Consider the following 20951-nt stretch of genomic DNA (forward strand, 5'->3'; position numbering starts at 1 on the left):
TTAAAAAAAAATGGTTCTGATGAACCTAGGGGCAGGACAGGAATAAAGACACAGACATAGAGAATGGACTTGAGGACACGGGGAGGGGGAAGGGTAAGCTGGGACAAAGTGAGAGAGTAGCACTGACATATATACACTACCAAATGTAAAATAGCTAGCTAGTGGGAAGCAGCTGCACGGCACAGGGAAATCAGCTCAGTGCTTTGCGACCACCTAGAGGGGTGGGATAAGGAGGGTGGGAGGGAGACACAAGAGGGAGGGGATATGGGGGTATAAGTATGCATATAGCTGATTCACTTTGTTATACAGCAGAAACTAACACAACACTGTAAAGCAATTATACTCCAACAAAGATGTTTAAAAAAAAAGATATATGCACCCCAATGTTCAGAGTAGCATTATTTACAATGGGCAAGATATAGAAGCAACCTAAGTGTCCATCAACAGATGAACAGATAAAGAAGATGTGGTGTATATATACAATAGAATACTACTCAGCCATAAAAAAGGATGAAATTTTGCCATTTGCAACAACATGGATGGACTCGGAGGGTGTTATGTTTAGTGAAATAACTCAGAAAGAGGAAGACAAATACTGTATGATATCACTTATATGTGAAATCTAAAAATAAAGCAAACTGATGAATGTAACAAAAAAGAAACAGACTCGGATATAGAGAAACAGTGACTATGACTGGGGAGAGGAAAGGGGGGAGGAGCAAAATAGGAGTAGGGGATTCAGAGGTACAAACTACTATCTATAAAACAAATAAGCTACCAGGACATATTGTACAACACAGGGAATGTAGCCAATATTTTATAATAATTATAAATGGAGTATAACCTTTAAAAATTGTGAATCACTATGTTGTACACCTGAAACTTATATAATGTTGTAAATCAACTATACCTGAATTTTTAAATATATATATATGTGGGAAAAGAAACTTTGTTGTATGAGACAAATAAACCCTTTTCTTGTTTAAGATAATATGGTGAGTTTTGCTGTTGTTATTGTTTACTTGGAGCTAAATAACCTTCAAAGACCATAGTTACTGATCTCTACGTAAAGAAACTAAGCATCACTGTTGTGATATTACCAAATCAGTATCTCTCTCCTGCCAAGCACACTGCTTAAGATATTTCCAAATATTTTCCAAGACTAGCTTGACTTCTCTTAAACTGCCCAATTTTTTCTTCCTTTCCTTTTGTTTCTCATTCCACAAAGCCTAAAAATAAGTGTCTTCCAGCAACAGTTACAATTAGGAATTCCCAGACCCAAAAGAAATAGAATGAGCAGCTAGCTTTCATTTAAATTGTTCAGTCTATGATCTGACCCCTATATCCCTTTTATAGCCCTTGGCATGTGTTAATTTCCGAGACTGCCTTTCACAATTTCTATAGAGCAATATTCTTCTTGCTTAGTAATGCTGCCATGGGATTTCCCTGGTGGCACAGTGGTTAAGAACCCACCTGCCAGTGCAGGGACACGGGTTCGAGCCTTGGTCCGGGAAGATCCCACATGCCACAGAGCAACTAAGCCCGTGCGCCACAACTACTGAGCCTGCGCACTAGAGCCCGGGAGCCACAACTACTGAGCCCGTGTGCTACAACTACTGAGCCCATGTTCTACAACTACTGAAGCCCGCGCGCCTAGAGCCCGTGCTCCGCAGCAAGAGAAGCCAACACGATGAGAAGCCCGCACACCACAATGAAGAGTAGCCCCCGCTCGCCACAACTAGAGAAAGCCCACGTGCAGCAACGAAGACCCAATGCAGCCAAAAAAATTAATTAAAAAAATTAAATAAATAATGCTGCCTTTTTCTAGAAGCATAGACTCGCTGCCACATAGAAACAGCTGTATTTAGTAAAGAGCTAAATACTGTATCAATTTGACTTGGCGTTTTATCCTAAATATCTGCATTAGGTCATGAGCAGAAGCCAAATTTATCATCTCAGCTGCATTTGCAGAGTAATGAAAAATTAAGCAATGAAGTAAATCAGCAAGAATCTTATTGCTACTACAAACTTTTCTACTACTATTTCTAAGTCATAAGTTTATAATATCTTTCAAAAGATCAACTTCTTTCAGTAAACTAAAATAGGTCATAAAAAATAAATTCCTTTTGTAGATCCTTTGGTATATCCTTTTGTAAGATCCTCATATACCTTGCTGCTTATATGGTCTAAGAAATGACATATATACAATTGAGTAGATTTTTAGTTAAAGAAGGGAAAAAATAATTATGGCACAATCATCTAGTTTTTTTCTAGAGAGCTAAATGCAATAGGAAAAGACATTAATATTATAAATAAAGACATTGATATTAACTGACAACTAGCACAGGTTCAATACAAAATAAGCTAGAAAATTATTATTTAAAATGATAATGAGGGCTTCCCTGGTGGCGCAGTGGTTGAGAGTCTGCCTGCCAGTGCAGGGGACACGGGTTCCAGCCCTGGTCTGGGAAGATCCCACATGCCGCGGAGCAACTAGGCCCGTGAGCCACAACTACTGAGCCTGCGCGTCTGGAGCCTGTGCTCCGCAACAAGAGAGGCCGCGACAGTGAGAGGCCCGCGCACCGTGATGAAGAGTGGCCCCAGCTCGCCGCAACTAGAGAAGGCCCGCGCACAGAAACGAAGACCCAACACAGCCAAAAATAAATAAATTAATTAAATGATAATGAACTCAGAATGAAGGCATTACGTGTCAAGAAACTTAAAACACTACTATCCAAACATCTGTGGTAATACAACTTGTACTAGTCTACCTCTTTAAGTTGTACGGTGACTATTTTTGTTCTATCTTTACATAGCTTAGTCTAATTAGAACAAATTTAATATAGACTAACAGAAAAGAAGTCTACTACTGAAAGACACCTCAAAAAGTGAAGATAACTACTGGAGTTTCATCATATTTAAACATTTTAATGTATTTGAATTATGATGGAGTGAATTAGATAATCTCTAAACCCTCAGCATCAATTTTTTTTAAATCTGTGAATCGAAAATTATATACAGTTCTACATGAGAAATAGAAGACATGCCATAGACATTGTTATTTAGCTATTAACTTCTACTTATTTCAGTGAATAATGAAATTCAAAAGTAAATGACATTTTGTTTTAAAAAAACCTTGAATCTTGCTTTACTACAAATTAGAAAACAAAGACATTTAATAAAATACAAAATATTCCAGAAAGAACACCAAACCTTGAAAAAATCTTCAAGCTGTTTACTGTTATAAAGAGCAGGAATATTGGCAGAGAACTGTAGCAGATCTTCAGCACACTGTCTCCTCTCTTCAATAACAGTTTCATCAAATCGTCCTAGAATTAAATAAGAATCAACACTTAAGAAAGATCAAACACTGATTTATGTTAGTTTATGTTCACAATTTAGAAAGCAGCAGCAGGCCTATCACTGCCTACTTGCTGTGCTTATCAGGCAACCTCCTGAAGTCAAATCTAGTCTCTACAACCGGAATCAGTAGTGCTCCCACCCAGAAAAGAAAATAATGTTTCTGATAAAACAAGAGGCAGAGGTGTCAACTAGCAAATAAATAATGCAGTCATAATCTAAAGCCTGTCAATATAAGAAACTTACCATTTAAGAAGCTGGTAATTTGAAACTAAAGTTGAAAGGAGAATTAATAAAGAACTCACATGGTTTTCTATAGTAATTTAATACTGTCATTACTCATATAATTTTCCCTTTCCCACTCTTTTTTGATTTATAAACGGAGCTGAAGAGAGAAAATTACGAGAACATCTGTATGTCAGTGGGGTCAAAAACCTCAGCTTGAAGCAAAAAGCTTTCAAGCCAAACTCCATGTGTGATGCTGTCAGTGTACATGAAAGCACACTTGTGAGAAAAAAGAGAACACACACGGCACAGTGAGCTCTGGTTTGCAAGGTGATCGAAAGGTGGTTTTCAAAGAATTTTTTTTAATGATATATACAATTTGAATGCTGATAAGACATTTTCAAATATGACCATTTTGTACTACTCTCAGATAAGATTACCGGTTGGCATCTGTCACATGCCATGTATCATACTGATTGCAATTTAGGTTTAAAAAAATACAAAATCAAAAGAGTACCACATCCCATACTTAAGTGGCTTTGCAAAATCTTAATAGAAAACTGAGGTATAAAGAGATTCCTAGTTATAGGCACCACAACTTATTGGAAATAAGTCAACTTCTTTGCAGTTATCACTACAAAGAAGCAAATGAAAGAAAGGGAGGAAAAAAAGAAACAGATGGATTAAAACAGAGCCCTCACTTGCTTTAGTCAAAGCATTAAACTACATCTGAGAGTATAAAGAGAAAAGAGGTTACTTTTGCAGTGCCACACTTCTTGCACTGGCTCAATAAGTATTTAATATAACTATAAAGTACGGAAATTTATTTTTTACTAACTTTTTAAAATATCACCTCTATTTTCCACCCACTCAGAAACACAAATAATGATTAAATTTTGGTGTGCTAACTAAATTTGTGCCAACTCTCTACTCTCCCTTGTTTATGGGGCAATCTGTTTCAAAATGCTCAACTCTATTATGAAAGTACATAATTACAAAAAAGATGTTCTAAACTAGGAAATGTCACATCTAATCCAACATACTTTAATTTAAAACCAGCCCTTATGTGTAAGATTATACTATATCCCAGCTAACAAACTTGATATAATAATTAGACTTTGTGGAAAATAATAGATTGAGGTTCAAGCATTTTGATTTTAATCATGCTATCACCTTAAAATGGTTAACAATGTTTTATAGAAAGTGAACAGGTTTTTAAAAGTCTATGGAATGTAAATAAGCAAGGTAGCATGATCACATTAAAAATGCTTGTCAACCTAAAGATAAAAAAGAGAGAGAGAGAGATTCCTAGTTATACTACCCACGTCAAGAATTTGAAACTGAACCACTAAATACCTCAGCTCAATGTGTCTCATGCTTATGGTGAAATGTCTACTTCATGATGACTAAAATAAATGGTTTTAGAGTTAGACCTGGGTTCAAACTACTTGCTCTATCATTCACTAGCTATAAAATCTTAGGCAGATTATTTCCTAATTTACAAAACGGAGAAAATGAGCAATGTACTTAAAATGAGCAGTTCCATACCAGGCACATAGTAAGCACTTAATAAAGCAATCATGGTGTCTTTAAATCTTCAAGGACCATCATAGTGTTTGGCATACAGAACATGCTAATATATTTTTGTTGACTGTATGAGTGAATAATAAAAACGTAGAAATACTTTCTAACACAAAGAACTATCTTACAGTGGAACATTCTATCCTAAAAGATAGTCATCTTTCACAGATAAGAAATTTTAGGGACTTCCCTGGTGGTCCAGTGGTAAAGAATCCGCCTTCCAATCAATCCCGGGTGGGGGAACTAAGACCCCACATGCTGCGGGGCAACTAAGCCGTGCGCCACAACTATTGAGCACACGTGCCACAACTAGAGAGCACGTGTGCCACAAACTACAGAGCACATGCGCTCTGGAACGCGCGTGCCAGAACTACAGAGCCCACGCACTCTGGAGCCTGCGTGCCACAACCAGAGAAGAGAAAACCTGCACGCCACAACTAGAGAGAAGCCTGCACGCCACAAGGAAGATCCCAAGTGCCGCCAGACCCGACACAGCCAAAAAAAGAAAGAAAGAAAAAGAAATTTTAACAGTGCGTCCATAAACAACCCCCTATGCTTAATGGATGGGTTACAACAATCCTACAAAACTCCACACATATGTCCACAGGTACATTTTTCTAGGGAAAAGATCTGTAACTTGTATCAGCATCCTCAAAGAGCCCAGGCCCAGTAAAGGTTAGCAGGCAAGTGGCCATCAATTAGAGGATTCCTAACATTCAGTATGCTACTTCATTTACTTTGGGATAGCCAGTTGCTATCATATCTGTTCTCGCCTTCTTTCTAAGTAAAATAATCCCCAATTTCTAACTAGGTACATGGCGGCCCGGGGGAAAAAAAAACTGTAATTTCCAGCTTGCCTTGCAGTTACATGTGGACACGGACTAAATTCTGGCCAATAACATATAAACAAAAGTTATTTTGCAGATTACCAAAAATCTCTTTAAGAGACAACTGATATACACCCTCACCTCCCCACCTCCCGCTTTTTCTTCTATCTCCTTTTCCCTTTCCAAGAAGGACTATGATGTGGGAGGTTAAAAATGATAAAGCAACAAGGCAGGAGCTTGGATTCCTGATTACTGTGGAGCTGCCCTGCCTCCTATGCTGCCCTGCATAGGCTACCTCCAGAGCTTATGCCACGAGAAGAAAATTGACATCTATCTGGTTTTAAGTTTTGTAGCAAGTAACCAAACCTAATATAATCCATTACGCTAAATCTGCTTTCCTATTAGTTCCCAGTTCATATGCAACAATTACATTACATTAAATTCTTCCAATGACAAAAAACACTTCTAAAATGACGCCGCTAGCATACCTATCAATAATATTATCTGGAAACAAACTTCTAAGAGCCCTAACACATAGAGCAAATCCTGTGGCCTGAAAACAATCTAAGATATTCAATCTTGGGAAAAAAACCGTAGGCCAAACAGGTTAAAATGACAGCTAAATGTCCATTATTCCTTGTTTTGCCTAAATAAGAAATTAAGTATGCTTCGGTGCTTATGATTACTGTCCAACATATTTATCCTTTAAACAAAAAAGTAAACTGCGGGACCTGGAAATTAGTATTTATGTGAGCATCTGCAATCTCAGAACAGAAATCCAGAAAACGCACACATTATATTATGCTTCAACCCACAAGACCACCTGATATTATCTTTAAATGAACTAACAACTTGTTGAAAAATTTTAATGAAAAACTTCCTAATATTTGATGACATCCTAAAAAACTCATTTACTGGCTGAAACAAATACATAAAAATTTAGCTGCTTTAATCCTAGTGTGATCAAATGACTCATCCCACCTCCCTATTAAACTAGATTTAAATGCTTAAGCAACAAGCATATCACTTCTAAATAGAATAAACATGTCAAAAGTGTGTCTGTTATATTTCTATTGATCTATGCATTTCTATTCCACTAAACTTGGACAAGCAGAGATGAATCAGAACATTTTTCAGAATGGAGTAAAACCAAAATTAAAGGCTAATGCATTAAAAGGTTCAATTACACTGAATCCTATCATCAGAACTAATATGATGAAAGATCATGCTCACTTCTTTGTTCCTAAGATATTTCAAAATAACAACAACAAAAAATAGTATTGGCAGCACAAAGAGAAGCAGATGAATTTTAATGCAGTAACTACTGGCCCTAATATATGTTACAAAGCCACCTAATTTGAAAATTAGGTTAAGAGTTAGCAAGATCCTAATGGTAGATAACACACTAGTGGCTATTCTCAAATTGTTAATCTTTTAATATCATCAACCTCCCTTGAAAGGCAACAACAATGAGAAATTAATAAACAGGTGCTTCTCTTATCAGTGCTTTAAATTTCCATTCACAGGAATGGAAATTTTTTTATTTTCCTGTGAACAGAGTAGAAAATTTATAGGTAATTGTGATAGAAAATATAAAACAAATTTTTCCTGAGGTTTATTATACAATATTACATATTACATACTATATTATTTGTGTGTGAGTATGTATATATTATCTTTAAGCCACTCCACCACCTCCAAATTACTGAACAATGGTTTGCTATTAAAAGCTGCAAAAGGAAAATTAAACCAAAACCTTCTAACAAAGCTGGTAAAGCGTCAGAAATAACATCTCTCTCTTTGATTTATAAGCTGCCTTTGAGATTTTTCTCTATGTTTTTTTAATTACATAGAACAACTTCTGAAAGCAGCGTTCACAACTTTTTAAAATGCAAATGTCGATGACCATAAAGTGATTATACAAAACTAAAAGTTATCCTTGACCAGTAAGAAACTAGCCAGAAAAGCTTGGTGCTAATTCTTAACTGTATTAAAAATTCATTCACAGAGTAAAAACAGGGAGGCCAGCGTTCTCAGGTGTGAACTCCCTCTAGTCAACAGCACCAAGAACATACCTCTAGATAAACAAGCTGGATTTAAGACTCCGAGAAAGTATACTATGGGGAACTCTGAGGCATTTCACTAAGAGGGTGTTAGAAAGGACTTAACAGGATTTGAGCTTGGGTTAGGTGCTTTGGGGAAAGATTCAAAGAAGTGGGGCTTTGTTTGCCCTGGCTTGGATGCTGTCAGGAAGTGGGAGTAATTCTATGATTCTGTTAATTCTATCTAATTCTATGATTCTATGATTTTAATAAATCTTACTATAAGGCAAGAAGAATGAAGAGAGGCTATAAGGCTGTGATTTATAAGAAAAAAAGCTGTAGTCATCACGATAGCCAGGATGAAGATACGCTTGATCATTTTTGTGACTTGAAAAATGTTTTTGTCTGTGTTCAGACATGATTACAGAGTGGTCTCGTTTTAGTCTTGATCCAAGGACACAGAGTGGCCTTGTCTAATGTTCCTGTTCTGTGAAACTGCTTACGTTCAACAGAAGAACAACACAGCTTAGCTGTGAATGCCAGGCCAACTTTAAGAAACACCAAAGTCAAACAAATAGGTAGTGTCGGGCCAGTTCTTTCTTAGATCTGTCAGGAACTGCTTTGCCTTTCTCACAGGAAATCATACTGTGAGGAGAGATGTAACAAAGCAAACAAAAAACAATGATCTAATCATGAGAAAACAATCAGATCAAGATTGTGAAACCTAAAAACAACTGTCTCACACACTTTAAAAATGTCAATGTCGGGCTTCCCTGGTGGCGCAGTGGTTGAGAGTCTGCCTGCCAATGCAGGGGAAGCGGGTTCAAGCCCTGGTCTGGGAGGATCCCACATGCCACGGAGCAACTGGGCCCGTGAGCCACAATTACTGAGCCTGCGCGTCTGGAGCCTGTGCTCCGCACCAAGAGAGGCCGCAACGGTGAGAGGCCCGCGCACCGCGATGAAGAGTGGTCCCCACTTGCCACAACTAGAGAAAGCCCTCGCACAGAAACGAAGACTCAACACAGTCATAAATAAAATAAATAAATAAATAAATAAAAGAACGTGAATTTCTAAAAAAAAAAAAAAAAAAAAATGTCAATGTCATGAAAGACCAAAACAAATGCATAAGAAATAGTCTAGATTAAAGAAACAAACCTAGAGGCATAATCCTGGATTCAAAAAAGAAAAAAATCTAAAAAAACCATTTTTAGAATAAATGGAAAAATCTGAATATTGACTACATATTTGATAATAGTATTATATCAATGCTAAATTCCTTGAGTGCTAAATTCCTTGAATAATATGGTATTGTGACTATAGGGGAAATATGGGAAGTAGGGATGAAATGTCACAATATCTGCAACTTATTCTCAAGTGGTTCAGTAAAAAAATGATACACACACACACACACAGAGATACAGGAAAATGTGGCAAAATGTTCATCAGTGAACTTGGACAAAAGGTATGTAAGTGTTCACTACACTATTCTTTAGGGTCTTCTGGTAAATTTGAAAATCTTGCAAGTTAAAAAAGTTGGAGAAAAATAAAATGAGTTAAGTGTCATATTGGTGAGATGTAGAACCACAAGGGGAAAACAACTAACTCAGCCTAAAGGAAACAGAACTTCCTAGAAGATGAGACAGCTAAAACTCTTAAAGGGTAACCAGAACGTTCTCAGTGGAACAGTGCAACACTGAAGAAGGAGACAGAGAAAGTGTGGTACATTAGAGGAAAGGCAGACCGAGCAACAGATGAGAGCTAACAGTAGCTGACGTGTGTCAAGCACTGAGCTATACACACTACGGATATGATCTTCAGAACAGGAAGCTATAATCCCTAACTCACCAAGAACAAAATAGGCTCAGATGTTAACTTGTACAAGATCACACTGCTAAGTAAATAATGGAGAGAAGATTTGGGCCTAAATCTATCTGACTGCAAAAGGCATGCTCTTTTCACTGTAACACTAGAAGAGTAACTACATATCCAATGGTTCTGTAAATTACAATAGGACTCTCTTTTGCAGCTGAGGCTTATGTACTAAAAATGTGAGAATAGCTAAAAGACAGATGATTAACCAACACTTCCCTCCACACAACCACAGCTGCTGCCTGCAAGGTTCACTGCAACTATAAGTATTACAAATGGACTGTACCATTTATTGAAAGAGATAAATTGCTCACTTAGTAAGATTAATAAGAACATTTCACTCTTTAATACATAAGGATGTGGAGAAAAGCTGAAAATAATCCACTAGCAACAGACAATAATAGCTAAGAACCTCAACCAAGTCAGAAGCCACTCCCTCTCACCCAGTGACAAGCTTATTGTTTAAGAAGCCGGGCTGTACATCTCCCAACATTAAAGTTACAGCTACTTGGGTGCAGTTGAATTCCACAGTACAGAACGTATAGGGCAGAAAGTAAAAATATCCCTCCACCCACATCATCACAGGTTATACACATTAGGTATGACGTCACACAAATATGTATGTCTATTTAAACACAGATGGGATCTTACTAAGCATATTGCTATGCAACATTTGTTTTCTGTGTCTTAAAAGTATATCCTGGACATCTTTCTGTATCAGTGTACCTCAGACAGCTGCAGAATTCTATTAATTGGCTAAATTATGGCACATCCATAGAATCACACAGTGAGAAAATCCAGTGTCAGTATTGAAAATGCTGCCAAGGAAACCCATGTGTATATGCATATAAGTGTGTTCATATATGGGCTGTGTGTTCTCAAAGTTTGGTCCACAGACTGCTGGGGGTCCCCCCGAGGGCCTTTTAAGGTATCAACAAGGTCAAAACCATTTTCATAATAATACCAAGACAGCAGGTGCATTTTTCACCACACTGACATTTGCACTGGTAATCTAAAAGCAATGGCAGTAAAACTGCTGACCTCTTGGCATGAATCAAGACAATGACACCAAACTATACTTACTAGTACTCATCATATTCCTTATTGCCACTCACTCATATTAAATTTTTTTAAATGCCAGTTTCAAGAGAGAATGTCCTTGATGAAGCAGTAAAAATTATTAACTTTATTAAACCTCAATCCTTGAGACCATTTCTATTTTTTTTTTCTTTATTTTTGGCTGTGTCGGGTCTTAGCTGCAGCGTGCAGGCTCTTCGTTGTGGTGCGCGGGCTTCTCTCTAGTTGTGGTGTGCAGGTTTTCTCTTATGTAGTTGTGATGTGCGGGTTCCAGAAGGCTCTGCAGTCTGTGGCACGTGGGCTCTAGTTGAGACGTGAGAGCTCAGTAGTTGTGGCACGCGGGCTTAGTTGCCCCGTGGCATGTGGGATCACAGTTCCCTGACCGGGGATCGAACCTGTGTCCCCTGCATTGCAAGGCAGATTCTTTACCACTGGACCACCAGGGAAGTCCCTGAGACCATTTCTTTTTAAAAGTCTATGGGTAGGGGCTTCCCTGGTAGCGCAGTGGTTGAGAGTCTGCCTGCCAATGCAGGGGACAGGGGTTCGAGCCCTGGTCTGGGAGGATCCCACATGCCGCGGAGCAACTGGGCCCATGAGCCACAATTGCTGAGCCTGCGCATCTGGAGCCTGTGCTCTGCAATAGGAGAGGCCGCAATAGTGAGAGGCCCGCGCACCGCAATGAGGAGTGGCCCCCGCTTGCCGCAACTGGAGAAGGCCCTTGCGCGGAAACGAAGACCCAACATAGCCATAGATAAATAAATAAATAAATAAAAATTGTATAACTTTAAAAAAAAAAAAAAAAAGTCTATGGGTAAAAGAAAACTATAACTACTCAGACTTGGATATTTGACAGATATTCTCAAAAATAAACAAACTGAGCCTAACACTTCAAGTAAAACAACCAATGGCATTGTTTTCAGTGATGAAATTCAAGCTGTCAATTCACTATAAGCTTGACAGCTTCGCAATACTTAAAAAATTTCCTTTAGAGATCTGTGATGATATTAACAATTTTTGATATTATATAATGAAATGGGTCAACATTTTCAAGATCTGCATAACTCAAGGAACCAATCTTTTTCAAATGATCAATGCATGATGTTACAAGCTCATGCATAAGTAAAATACCCATTCAAATCTAAAACAGACCAGATGGATTTTTTTTTAATTTTTTACGCTTTTTTTTTTATTGCCTGTACTGGGTCTTCGTTGCTGCACATGGGCTTTCTGCAGTTGTGGTGAGTGGGGGCTACTCTTCATTGAGATGTGCGGGCTTCTCATTGTGGTGGCTTCTCTTGCTGAGAAGCACGGGCTCTAGGAGCCCAGGCTTCAGCAGCTGCAGCACGCAAGCTCAGTAGTTGCGGCACGCAGGTCCTAGAGCGCACGGGCTTCAGTAATTGCAGCGTGTGGGCTCAGCAGTTGGAGAGCACGGGCTCTAGGGCATGTGGGCTTCAGTAGTTGTGGTGCGTGGGCTCAGTAGTTGTGGCTCACAGGCTCTAGAGCGCAGACTCAGTAGTTATGGCCCATGGGCTTAGTTGCTCTGCAGCATGTGGGATCTTCCCGGACCAGGGATCGAACCCATGTCCCGTGCCATGGCAGGCAGATTCTTAACCACTGCACCACCAGGGAAGTCCCCAGACCAATGGATTTTAATACAACAAAGTACCAAAGGTTCAATGATAGGGTTTCAGATTCCATAATGCAATTAAACCTTTAAGAAATTACTGCTGTGGGGGGCAGAGTCAAGATGGCAGAGTGGGAGGACGCAGAGTTTGCCTCTCTCCACAACTAGGGCACCTACCAGATGCTGGTGGGGGACCTCAACACCCAACGGGACAGGAGGAACCCCCAAGTGACAAGGTAGGACGTAGGGGGGAGCAAGGGGGGAGGAGAAGTAGAGGCCAAACGGGAACAGCACCCCTGAGGGGTGGCTGGGGAAGGGAAGGGGTTCCCAAGCCTTCAGAGACCCTTGGGGGTTCGGAGGATCAGAGGGGAAAGTGGCTAGCATTTCCCCTGCCCAATTGGGCCCTGGGAAGCCTGCTGGGGTCCCAGGCCGGGTCCTCTGCCCTCCGGGGCCCCTTCTGGCCATGTGGATCCTGGGGGCGTGGGAGAGACGGGGGGAAAGAAGAGGAGAGGCAAATGGGGAGGGACCCTCAGGGATCGGAGGATCAGGGAGGGAATGCAGCTTGCGTTTCCCCCACCTAGGCAGGCCCCGGGAAGCCTGCTGGGCTCCCCGGCCTGGTCCTCTACCTTCCAGGGCGCCCTCTGACCGCGTGAGTCGTAGGGGCATGGGAGCAAGTGGTGCAGGGGAAGGAGAGGAGGAAGACAAGGGACCCTCCAGGAATGGAGGATTGGGGGGAATGTGCCTAGCATTTCCCCTGCCCACTCGGGCCCGGGGAGCCTGCTGGGGTCCCAGGCCTGGTCCTCGATCATCCAAGATCCCCTCCAGCCACGTGGGTCCTAGGGGCATGGTGGGGGAAGGGGTGGAGAAGAGCAGAGGCGAACGGGGAGGGACCCTCTGGGATGGGAGGATCAGCGGGGAGAAGCGCGGCTAACGTTTCCCCAACCAATCAGACCCCAGGGACCCTGCTGAGGTCCTGGGCCTCATCATCCACACTCCGAGGCCAGAGGCACTCCAGGGCCCCTCTGGCTGCACTGAGCCTATGCCCCGCCCCCATCCACCCAGGGCCCATGGGTCCTAAACCTAGACCCCGCCCCTGCCTAATCCACACCCCTGCCTAAGCCCCACCCCCACAGCCAAGGCCTTTTCTGGTTGTTTTTCTTTTCCCTCTTTCTTGCTACTGTGGTTCTGTCTTACCTTCTTGTTATTGTTTCATCTATATTTTTATTTTTTCTAACACATCTGTTAGTTTTCTAATCTTATTTTATCTTTTTACTCTTTGTTATTGTCTCCTCCCTTTTTTTTTTCTTTGCCACCCTGCATGTCTTGCGGGATCTTGGTTCATGGGCCAGGGGTTGGGCCTGAGTCCCTATGGTAGGAGCTCCGAGTCCGAACCACTGGACTAACAGAGAACCTCAGACCCCAAGGAATATTAATCAGACTGAGGTCTCCCGGAGGTCCTCATCTCACCACCAAGACCCAGCTGTACCCAACAGCCTACAAACTCCAGTGCTGGAAGCCTCAGGCCAAACAACCAGTAAGACAGGAACACAGTCCCACCCATCAAAAAACAAAAAACAAAAAACAAAAATGAGACGACAAAAAACCATGTTACAGATAAAGGAGCAAAGTAAAAACATATGACCAAATAAATGAAGAGGAAATAAGCAACTTACCTGAAAAAGAATTCAGAGTAATGATAGTACAAATGATCCAAAATCTCAGAAACAGAATGGAGGCACAGATCAAGAAAATACAAGAAATATTTAAGAAAGACCTAGAAGAACTAAAGAACAAACAGAGATGAACAACACAATAAATGAAATTAAAAATACACTAGCAGGAATCAATAGCAGAATAACTGAGGCAGAAGAACAAATAAGTGAGCTGGAAGACAGAATGGTGGAAATAACTGCCCAGGAGCAGAATAAAGACAAAAGAATGAAAAGAATTGAAGACAATCTCAGAGACCTCTGGGACAACACTAAACGCACCAACATTCAAATTATAGGGGTCCCAGAAGAAGAATAGAAAAAGGAAGGGTCTGAGAAAATATTCAAAGAGATTATAGTCAAAAACTTCCCTAACGTGAGAAAGGAAATAGCCACCCAAGTCCAGGAAGCACACAGAGTCCCAAACAGGATAAACCCTAGGAGAAACACACCAACACACACATTAATCAAACTATCAAAAATTAAATTCAAAGAAAAAAATATTTAAAGCAGCAAGGGAAAAGCAAAACATAACATACAAGGGAATCCCCATAAGGTTATCAGCTGGTTTTTCAGCAGAAACTCTGCAGGCCAGAAGGGAGTGGCAGGGTATACTTAAAGTAATGAAAGAGGAAAACCTACAACCAAGATTACTCGACCCAGCCAGGATCTCATTCAGATTTAATGGAGAAATTAAAACCTTTACAGACAAGCAAAAGTTAAGCGAATTTGGCACCACCAAACCAGCTTTACAACAAATGCTATAGGAACTTCTCTAGGTGAAGAAAATGACCCACAGAAACAAACCTAAAATAACTAAGAAAATGGTAATAGGAACATACATATCGATAAATACCTTAAATGTAAATGGATTAAATGCCCGAACCAAAAGACACAGACTGGCTGAATGGATACAAAAACAAGACCTGTATATATATGCTGTCTACAAGAGACCTACTTCAGACCTAGGGACACATACAGACTGAAAGTGAGGGGATGGAAAAAGATATTCCATGCAAATGGAAATCAAAAGAAAGCTGGAGTAGCAACAGTCATATCAGATAAAATACACTTTAAAATAAAGACTGTTACAAGTGATAAGGAAAGACACTACATGATGATCAAGGGATCAATCCAAAAAGAAGATATAACAATTATAAATATTTATACACCCAACATAGGAGCACCTCAATATATAAGGCAAATGCTAACCATAAAAGGAGAAATCGACAGTAACACAATAATTGTAGGGGGCTTTAACACCCCACTTACAGCAACGGACAGATCATCCAAACAGAAAATAAATAAGGAAACACAAGCTTTAAATGACACAATAGACCAGATAGATTTAATTGATATTTATAGGAGAGTCCACCCGAAAGTGGCAGAATACACTTTCTTCTCAGTGCACACAGAACATTCTCCAGGATAGATACATCTTGGGTCACAAATCAAGCCTTGGAAAGTTGAAGAAAACTGAAATCGTATCGAGCATCTTTTCCAACAACAAGGCTATGAGATTAGAAATCAATTACAGGAAAACGACTGAAAAAATCACAAATACATGGAGGCTAAACAGCGTGCTACTAAATAACCAAGAGATCACTGAAGACACCAAAGAGGAAATAAAAAATACCTAGAAACAAATGACAATGAAAACACGATGACCCAAAACCTATGGGACACAGCAAAAGCAGTTCTAAGAGGGAAGTTTATAGCAATTCAATCTCACCTCAAGAAACAAGAAAAATCTCAAATAAACAATCTAACCTTACACTTAAAGCAACTAGGAAAAGAAGAACAAAGAAAACCCAAAGTCAGTAGAAGGAAAGAATTCGTAAATATCAGAGCAGAAATAAATAAAACAGAAACGAAGGAAACAATAGCAAAGATCAATAAAAGTAAAAGTTGGTTCTTTGAGAAGATAAACAAAATTGATAAACTTTAGCCAGACTCATCAAGAAAAAAAGGGAGAGGGCGCAAATCAAAAAAATTAGAAATGAAATAGGAGAAACCACAACTGACACCGCAGAAATACAAAGGATTATAAGAGACTACTACAAACAACTATATGCCATTAAAATGGACAACCTCAAAGAAATGGACAAATTTTTGGAAAGGTACAATTTTCTAAGACTGAACCAGGAAGAATTAGAAAATATAAACAGACCTATAACGAGTAACGAAATTGAAACAGTAATTAAAAATCTTCCAACAAACAAAAGTCCAGGACCAGATGGCTTCACAGGCAAATTCTACCAAACATTTAAAGAAGAGCTAACACCTATCCTTCTCAAACTCTTCAAAAAAATTGCAGAGGAAGGAACACTCCCAAATTTTTTCTATGAGGCCACCATCACCCTGATACCAAAACCAGACAAAGATATCACAAAAAAAGAAAATCACAGACCAATATCACTGATGAACACAGACACAAAAATCCTCAACAAAATACTAGCAAACAGAATCCAACAACACTTTAAAAGGATCATACACCATGATCAAGTGGGATTTGTCCCAGGAATGTAAGGATTCTTCAATATATGCAAATAAATCAATGTGATACACCATATTAACAAATTAAGGAATAAAAACCATATGATCATCTCAATAGGTGCAGAAAAAGCTTCTGACAAAATTCAACACCCATTTATGATAAAAACTCTCCAGAAAATGTGCACAGACGGAACCTACTGCAACATAATAAAGGCCATATATGGCAAACCTACACCAAACATCATTGGTGAAAAACTGAAAGCATTTCCACTAAGACCAGGAACAAGACAAGGATATCCACTCTTGCCACTCATTCCACATAGTTTTGGAAGTCCTAGCCATGGCAATCAGAGAAGAAAAAGAAATAAAATGAATACAAATTGGAAAAGAAGTAAAACTGTCACTGTTTGCCGATGACATGATATTATACATTAAAAATCCTAAAGATGCCACCAGAAAACTACTAGAACTAATCAATGAATTTGGTAAAGTTGCAGGATACAAAATTAATGCACAGAAATCTCTTGCATTCCTATACACTAACAAAAGATCAAAAAGAGAAATTAAAGAAACAATCCAATTTACCATCGCAACAAAAAGAATAAAATACCTAGGAATAAACCTACCTAAGGAGGCAAAAGACCTGTGCTCAGAAAACTATAAAACACTGATGAAAGAAATCAAAGATGACATAAACAGATAGAAGAAATATACCATGTTCTTGGATTGGAAGAATCAGATTTGTGAAAATGATTATACTACCTAAAGCAATCTACAGATTCAATGCAATCCCTATCAAATTACCAGTGGCATTCTTCACAGAATTAGAACAAAAAATTTTACAATTTGTATGGAAACACAAAAGACCCTGAATAGCCAAAGCAATCTTGAGGGAAAAAACATGGAGCTGGAGGAATCAGGCTCCCCGACTTCAAGCTATACTACAAAGCTACAGTAACCAAGACAGCATGGTACTGGCACAAAAACAGAAATATAGATCAGTGGTACAGGATAGAAAGTTCAGAGATAAACCCACACACATATGGTCACCTACTTTATGACAAATGAGGCAAGAACATACAATGAAGATAAGACAGCCTCATCAATAAGTGGTGCTGGGAAAACTGGACAGCTACATGTAAAAGAATGAAATTAGAACACTCCCTAACACCATACACAAAAATAAACTCAAAATGGATTAAAGACGTAAATGTAAGACCGGACACTACAAAACTTTTGAGGAAAACATAGGAAAAACACTCTTTGACATAAACCACAGCAAGATCCTTTTTGACCCACCTCCTAGAATAATGGAAATAAAACCAAAAATAAACAAATGGGACCTAATGAAACTTAAAAGCTTTTGCACAGCAAAGGAAACAATAAACAAGATGAAAAGACAACCCTCAGAATGGGAGAAAATATTTGCAAACGAAGCAACAAAGGATTAATCTCCAAAATATACAAACAGCATATGGAGCTCAATATCAAAAAAACAAACAACCCAATCAAAAAACGGGTGGAAAACCTAAATAGACATTTCACCAAAGATGACATACAGATGGCCAAGAGGCACATGACAAGACGTTCAACATCACCAATTATTAGAGAAATGCAAATCAAAACTACAATGAGGTATCACCTCACACCGGTCAGAGTGGCCATCGTCAAAACATCTACAAACAGTAAATGCTGGAGAGGGTGTGGAGAAAAGGGAACCCTCTTGCACTGCTGGTGGGAATGTAAATTGGTACAGCCACTATGGAGAACAGTATGGAGGTTCTTTATAAAACTAAAAATAGAACTACTGTATTACCCAGCAATCCTACTACTGGGCATACACCCTGAGAAAACCATAATTCAAAAGGACACAAGTACCCCAATGTTCATTGCAGCTCTATTTACAATAGCCAGGACATGGAAACAACCTAAATGTCCAATGACAGATGAATGGATAAAGAAGATGTGGCACATATATATACAATGGAATATTACTCAGCCATAAAAAGGAACGAAATTTGGTCATTTGTAGAGATGTGGATGGACCTAGAGTCTGTCAGTCAGAATGAAGTAAGCCAGAAAGAGAAAAACAAATATCATATAGTAACGCATATATGTGGAATATAGAAAAATGGTAGAGACAAACCTATTTGCAGGGCAGGAATAGAGACGTAGATGTACAGAACGGACATGTGGACCCAGGGGGTGATGGGGAAGGTGGGACGAATTGGGAGATTACGACTGACATATATACAGTACCATGCGTAAAACTGATAGCTAGTGGGAACATGCTATAAAGCACAGAAAGCTCAGTTCGGTGCTCTGTGACGACCTAGATGGGTGGGATGGGGGGGGGAGGAAGGTCCAAGGGGGAGGGGATACAGGTAGACATACAGCTGATTCACTTCATTCTACAGCAGAAACTAACACAATATAAATAAATATAAATATAAATAAAGCAATAAATATAAATAAATATAAATAAATATAAATAAAGCAATTATACTCCAATTAAAAAATTTTTAATAAAAGAATAAGAAATTACCGCTGTCTACTCAGTCATAGAAAAGAATAAAATTTTGCCATATGTAACAACATGGATGGACCTGGAAAGTATTATGCTTAGTGAAATAAGGCAGAGAAAGACAAATACTGTATATCTTCACTTATATGTAGAATCTAAAAAATAAAACAAGCAAATGAGTATGACAAAACAGAAACAGACACACAGATACATAGAACAAACTAATGGTTACCAGTGGAGACAAGGCTGAGGGGAGGGGCCATATAGGGGTAGGGGATTAAGAGGTACAAACTACTAGGCATAAAATAAATAAGATACAAGGATGTAATGTACAGCACACAGAATATAGCCAACATTTTATAACTTCAAATAGAGTATAATTTATAAAAATATCAAAGCACTATGTTGTACACCTGAAACTAACATAATATTGTAAATCAGCTAGACTTCAATAGCAAAAAAAGAAGGAATTTACCACTGTCAAGCTCTGATGTATCAAAGAATATCTTCAATTATCTGAAGAGCTATTAAAATACTCCTCCCTTTTTCAACTACATCATCTGTGTGACCCTAAATTTTCGTCATATACTTCAACCAAAACCATCACCACAGACTGAATCCAGAAGCAGATGTAAGAATCAGCTGTTGGGGGCTTCCCTGGTGGCGCAGTGGTTGAGAGTCTGCCTGCTAATGCAGGGGACACGGGTTCGAGCCCTGGTCTGGGAAGATCCCACATGCCACGGAGCAGCTGGGCCCGTGAGCCACAATTGCTGAGCCTGCGCGTCTGGAGCCTGTGCCCCGCGACGGGAGGGGCCGCGATAGAGAAAGGCCCGCGCACCGCGATGAAGAGCGGTCCCCGCACCGCGATGAAGAGTGGCCCCCGCTTGCCGCAACTGGAGAAAGCCCTCGCATGAACCGAAGACCCAACACAGCCAAAAATAAATAAATAAATAAATAAATAAATAAGAAAATCCTTTAAAAAAAAAAAAAAAAAAAAAAAAAAGAATCAGCTGTTGGGACTTCCCTGGTGGCACAGTGGTTAAGAATCCGCCTGCCAAGGTAGGGGGCACGGGTTCGAGCCCTGGTCCAGGGAGATCCCACATGCCGCAGAGCAACTAAGCCCATGCACCACAACTACTGAACCTGCGCTCTAGAGCCCGCAAGCCACAACTACTGAAACCTGCGCACCTAAAGCCCGTGCTCCGCAGCAAGAGAAGCCATCGCAAAGAGAAGTCCACACACCGCAACGAAGAGTAGCCCCTGCTCGCCGCAACTAGAGAAAGCCCGCACACAGCAAGGAAGACCCAACGCAGCCAAAAATAAATAAATAAAATAAATAAATTTATTTTAAAAAAAAAAGAATCAGCTGTCTTCTTTTAATACAGGCATTGGAGGTTTGCAAAAGTAAACTAATACTACTCCTCTAGATTTTTTGCTTTGGAAAAATCATTTTTCATAAAAATATTAACATGTTAAGTGTGTTTTTATTCTTAATTTAGTACAATAATATTTATAAACTTCTAGTATGGTAAATATTAAGAGATACAACCAAATAAACAACAGTTCTTCAAGCTTCAATAATTTTTAAGAGTGTAAAGGAGACTTCTGAAGCCAAAG

The 20951-nt window shown here is 39.4% G+C and overlaps 1 protein-coding gene across 2 annotated transcripts in view; it reads right to left on the reverse strand.

Annotated features, from left to right (window-relative positions):
* Positions 1 to 20951, reverse strand: part of RPS6KC1 (ribosomal protein S6 kinase C1) — a 204392-nt gene that overhangs the window by 140588 nt on the left and 42853 nt on the right. For both annotated transcript variants that reach the window (XM_007175583.3, XM_007175582.3), the window contains exon 4: positions 3214 to 3329. In XM_007175583.3, coding sequence (XP_007175645.2) covers positions 3214 to 3329 — 116 coding nt within the window. The remainder of the gene's footprint in view (positions 1 to 3213; positions 3330 to 20951) is intronic.

This window comes from Balaenoptera acutorostrata, chromosome 1 (assembly GCF_949987535.1).
Source record: "Balaenoptera acutorostrata chromosome 1, mBalAcu1.1, whole genome shotgun sequence".
Taxonomy (NCBI): Eukaryota; Metazoa; Chordata; class Mammalia; order Artiodactyla; family Balaenopteridae; genus Balaenoptera; species Balaenoptera acutorostrata.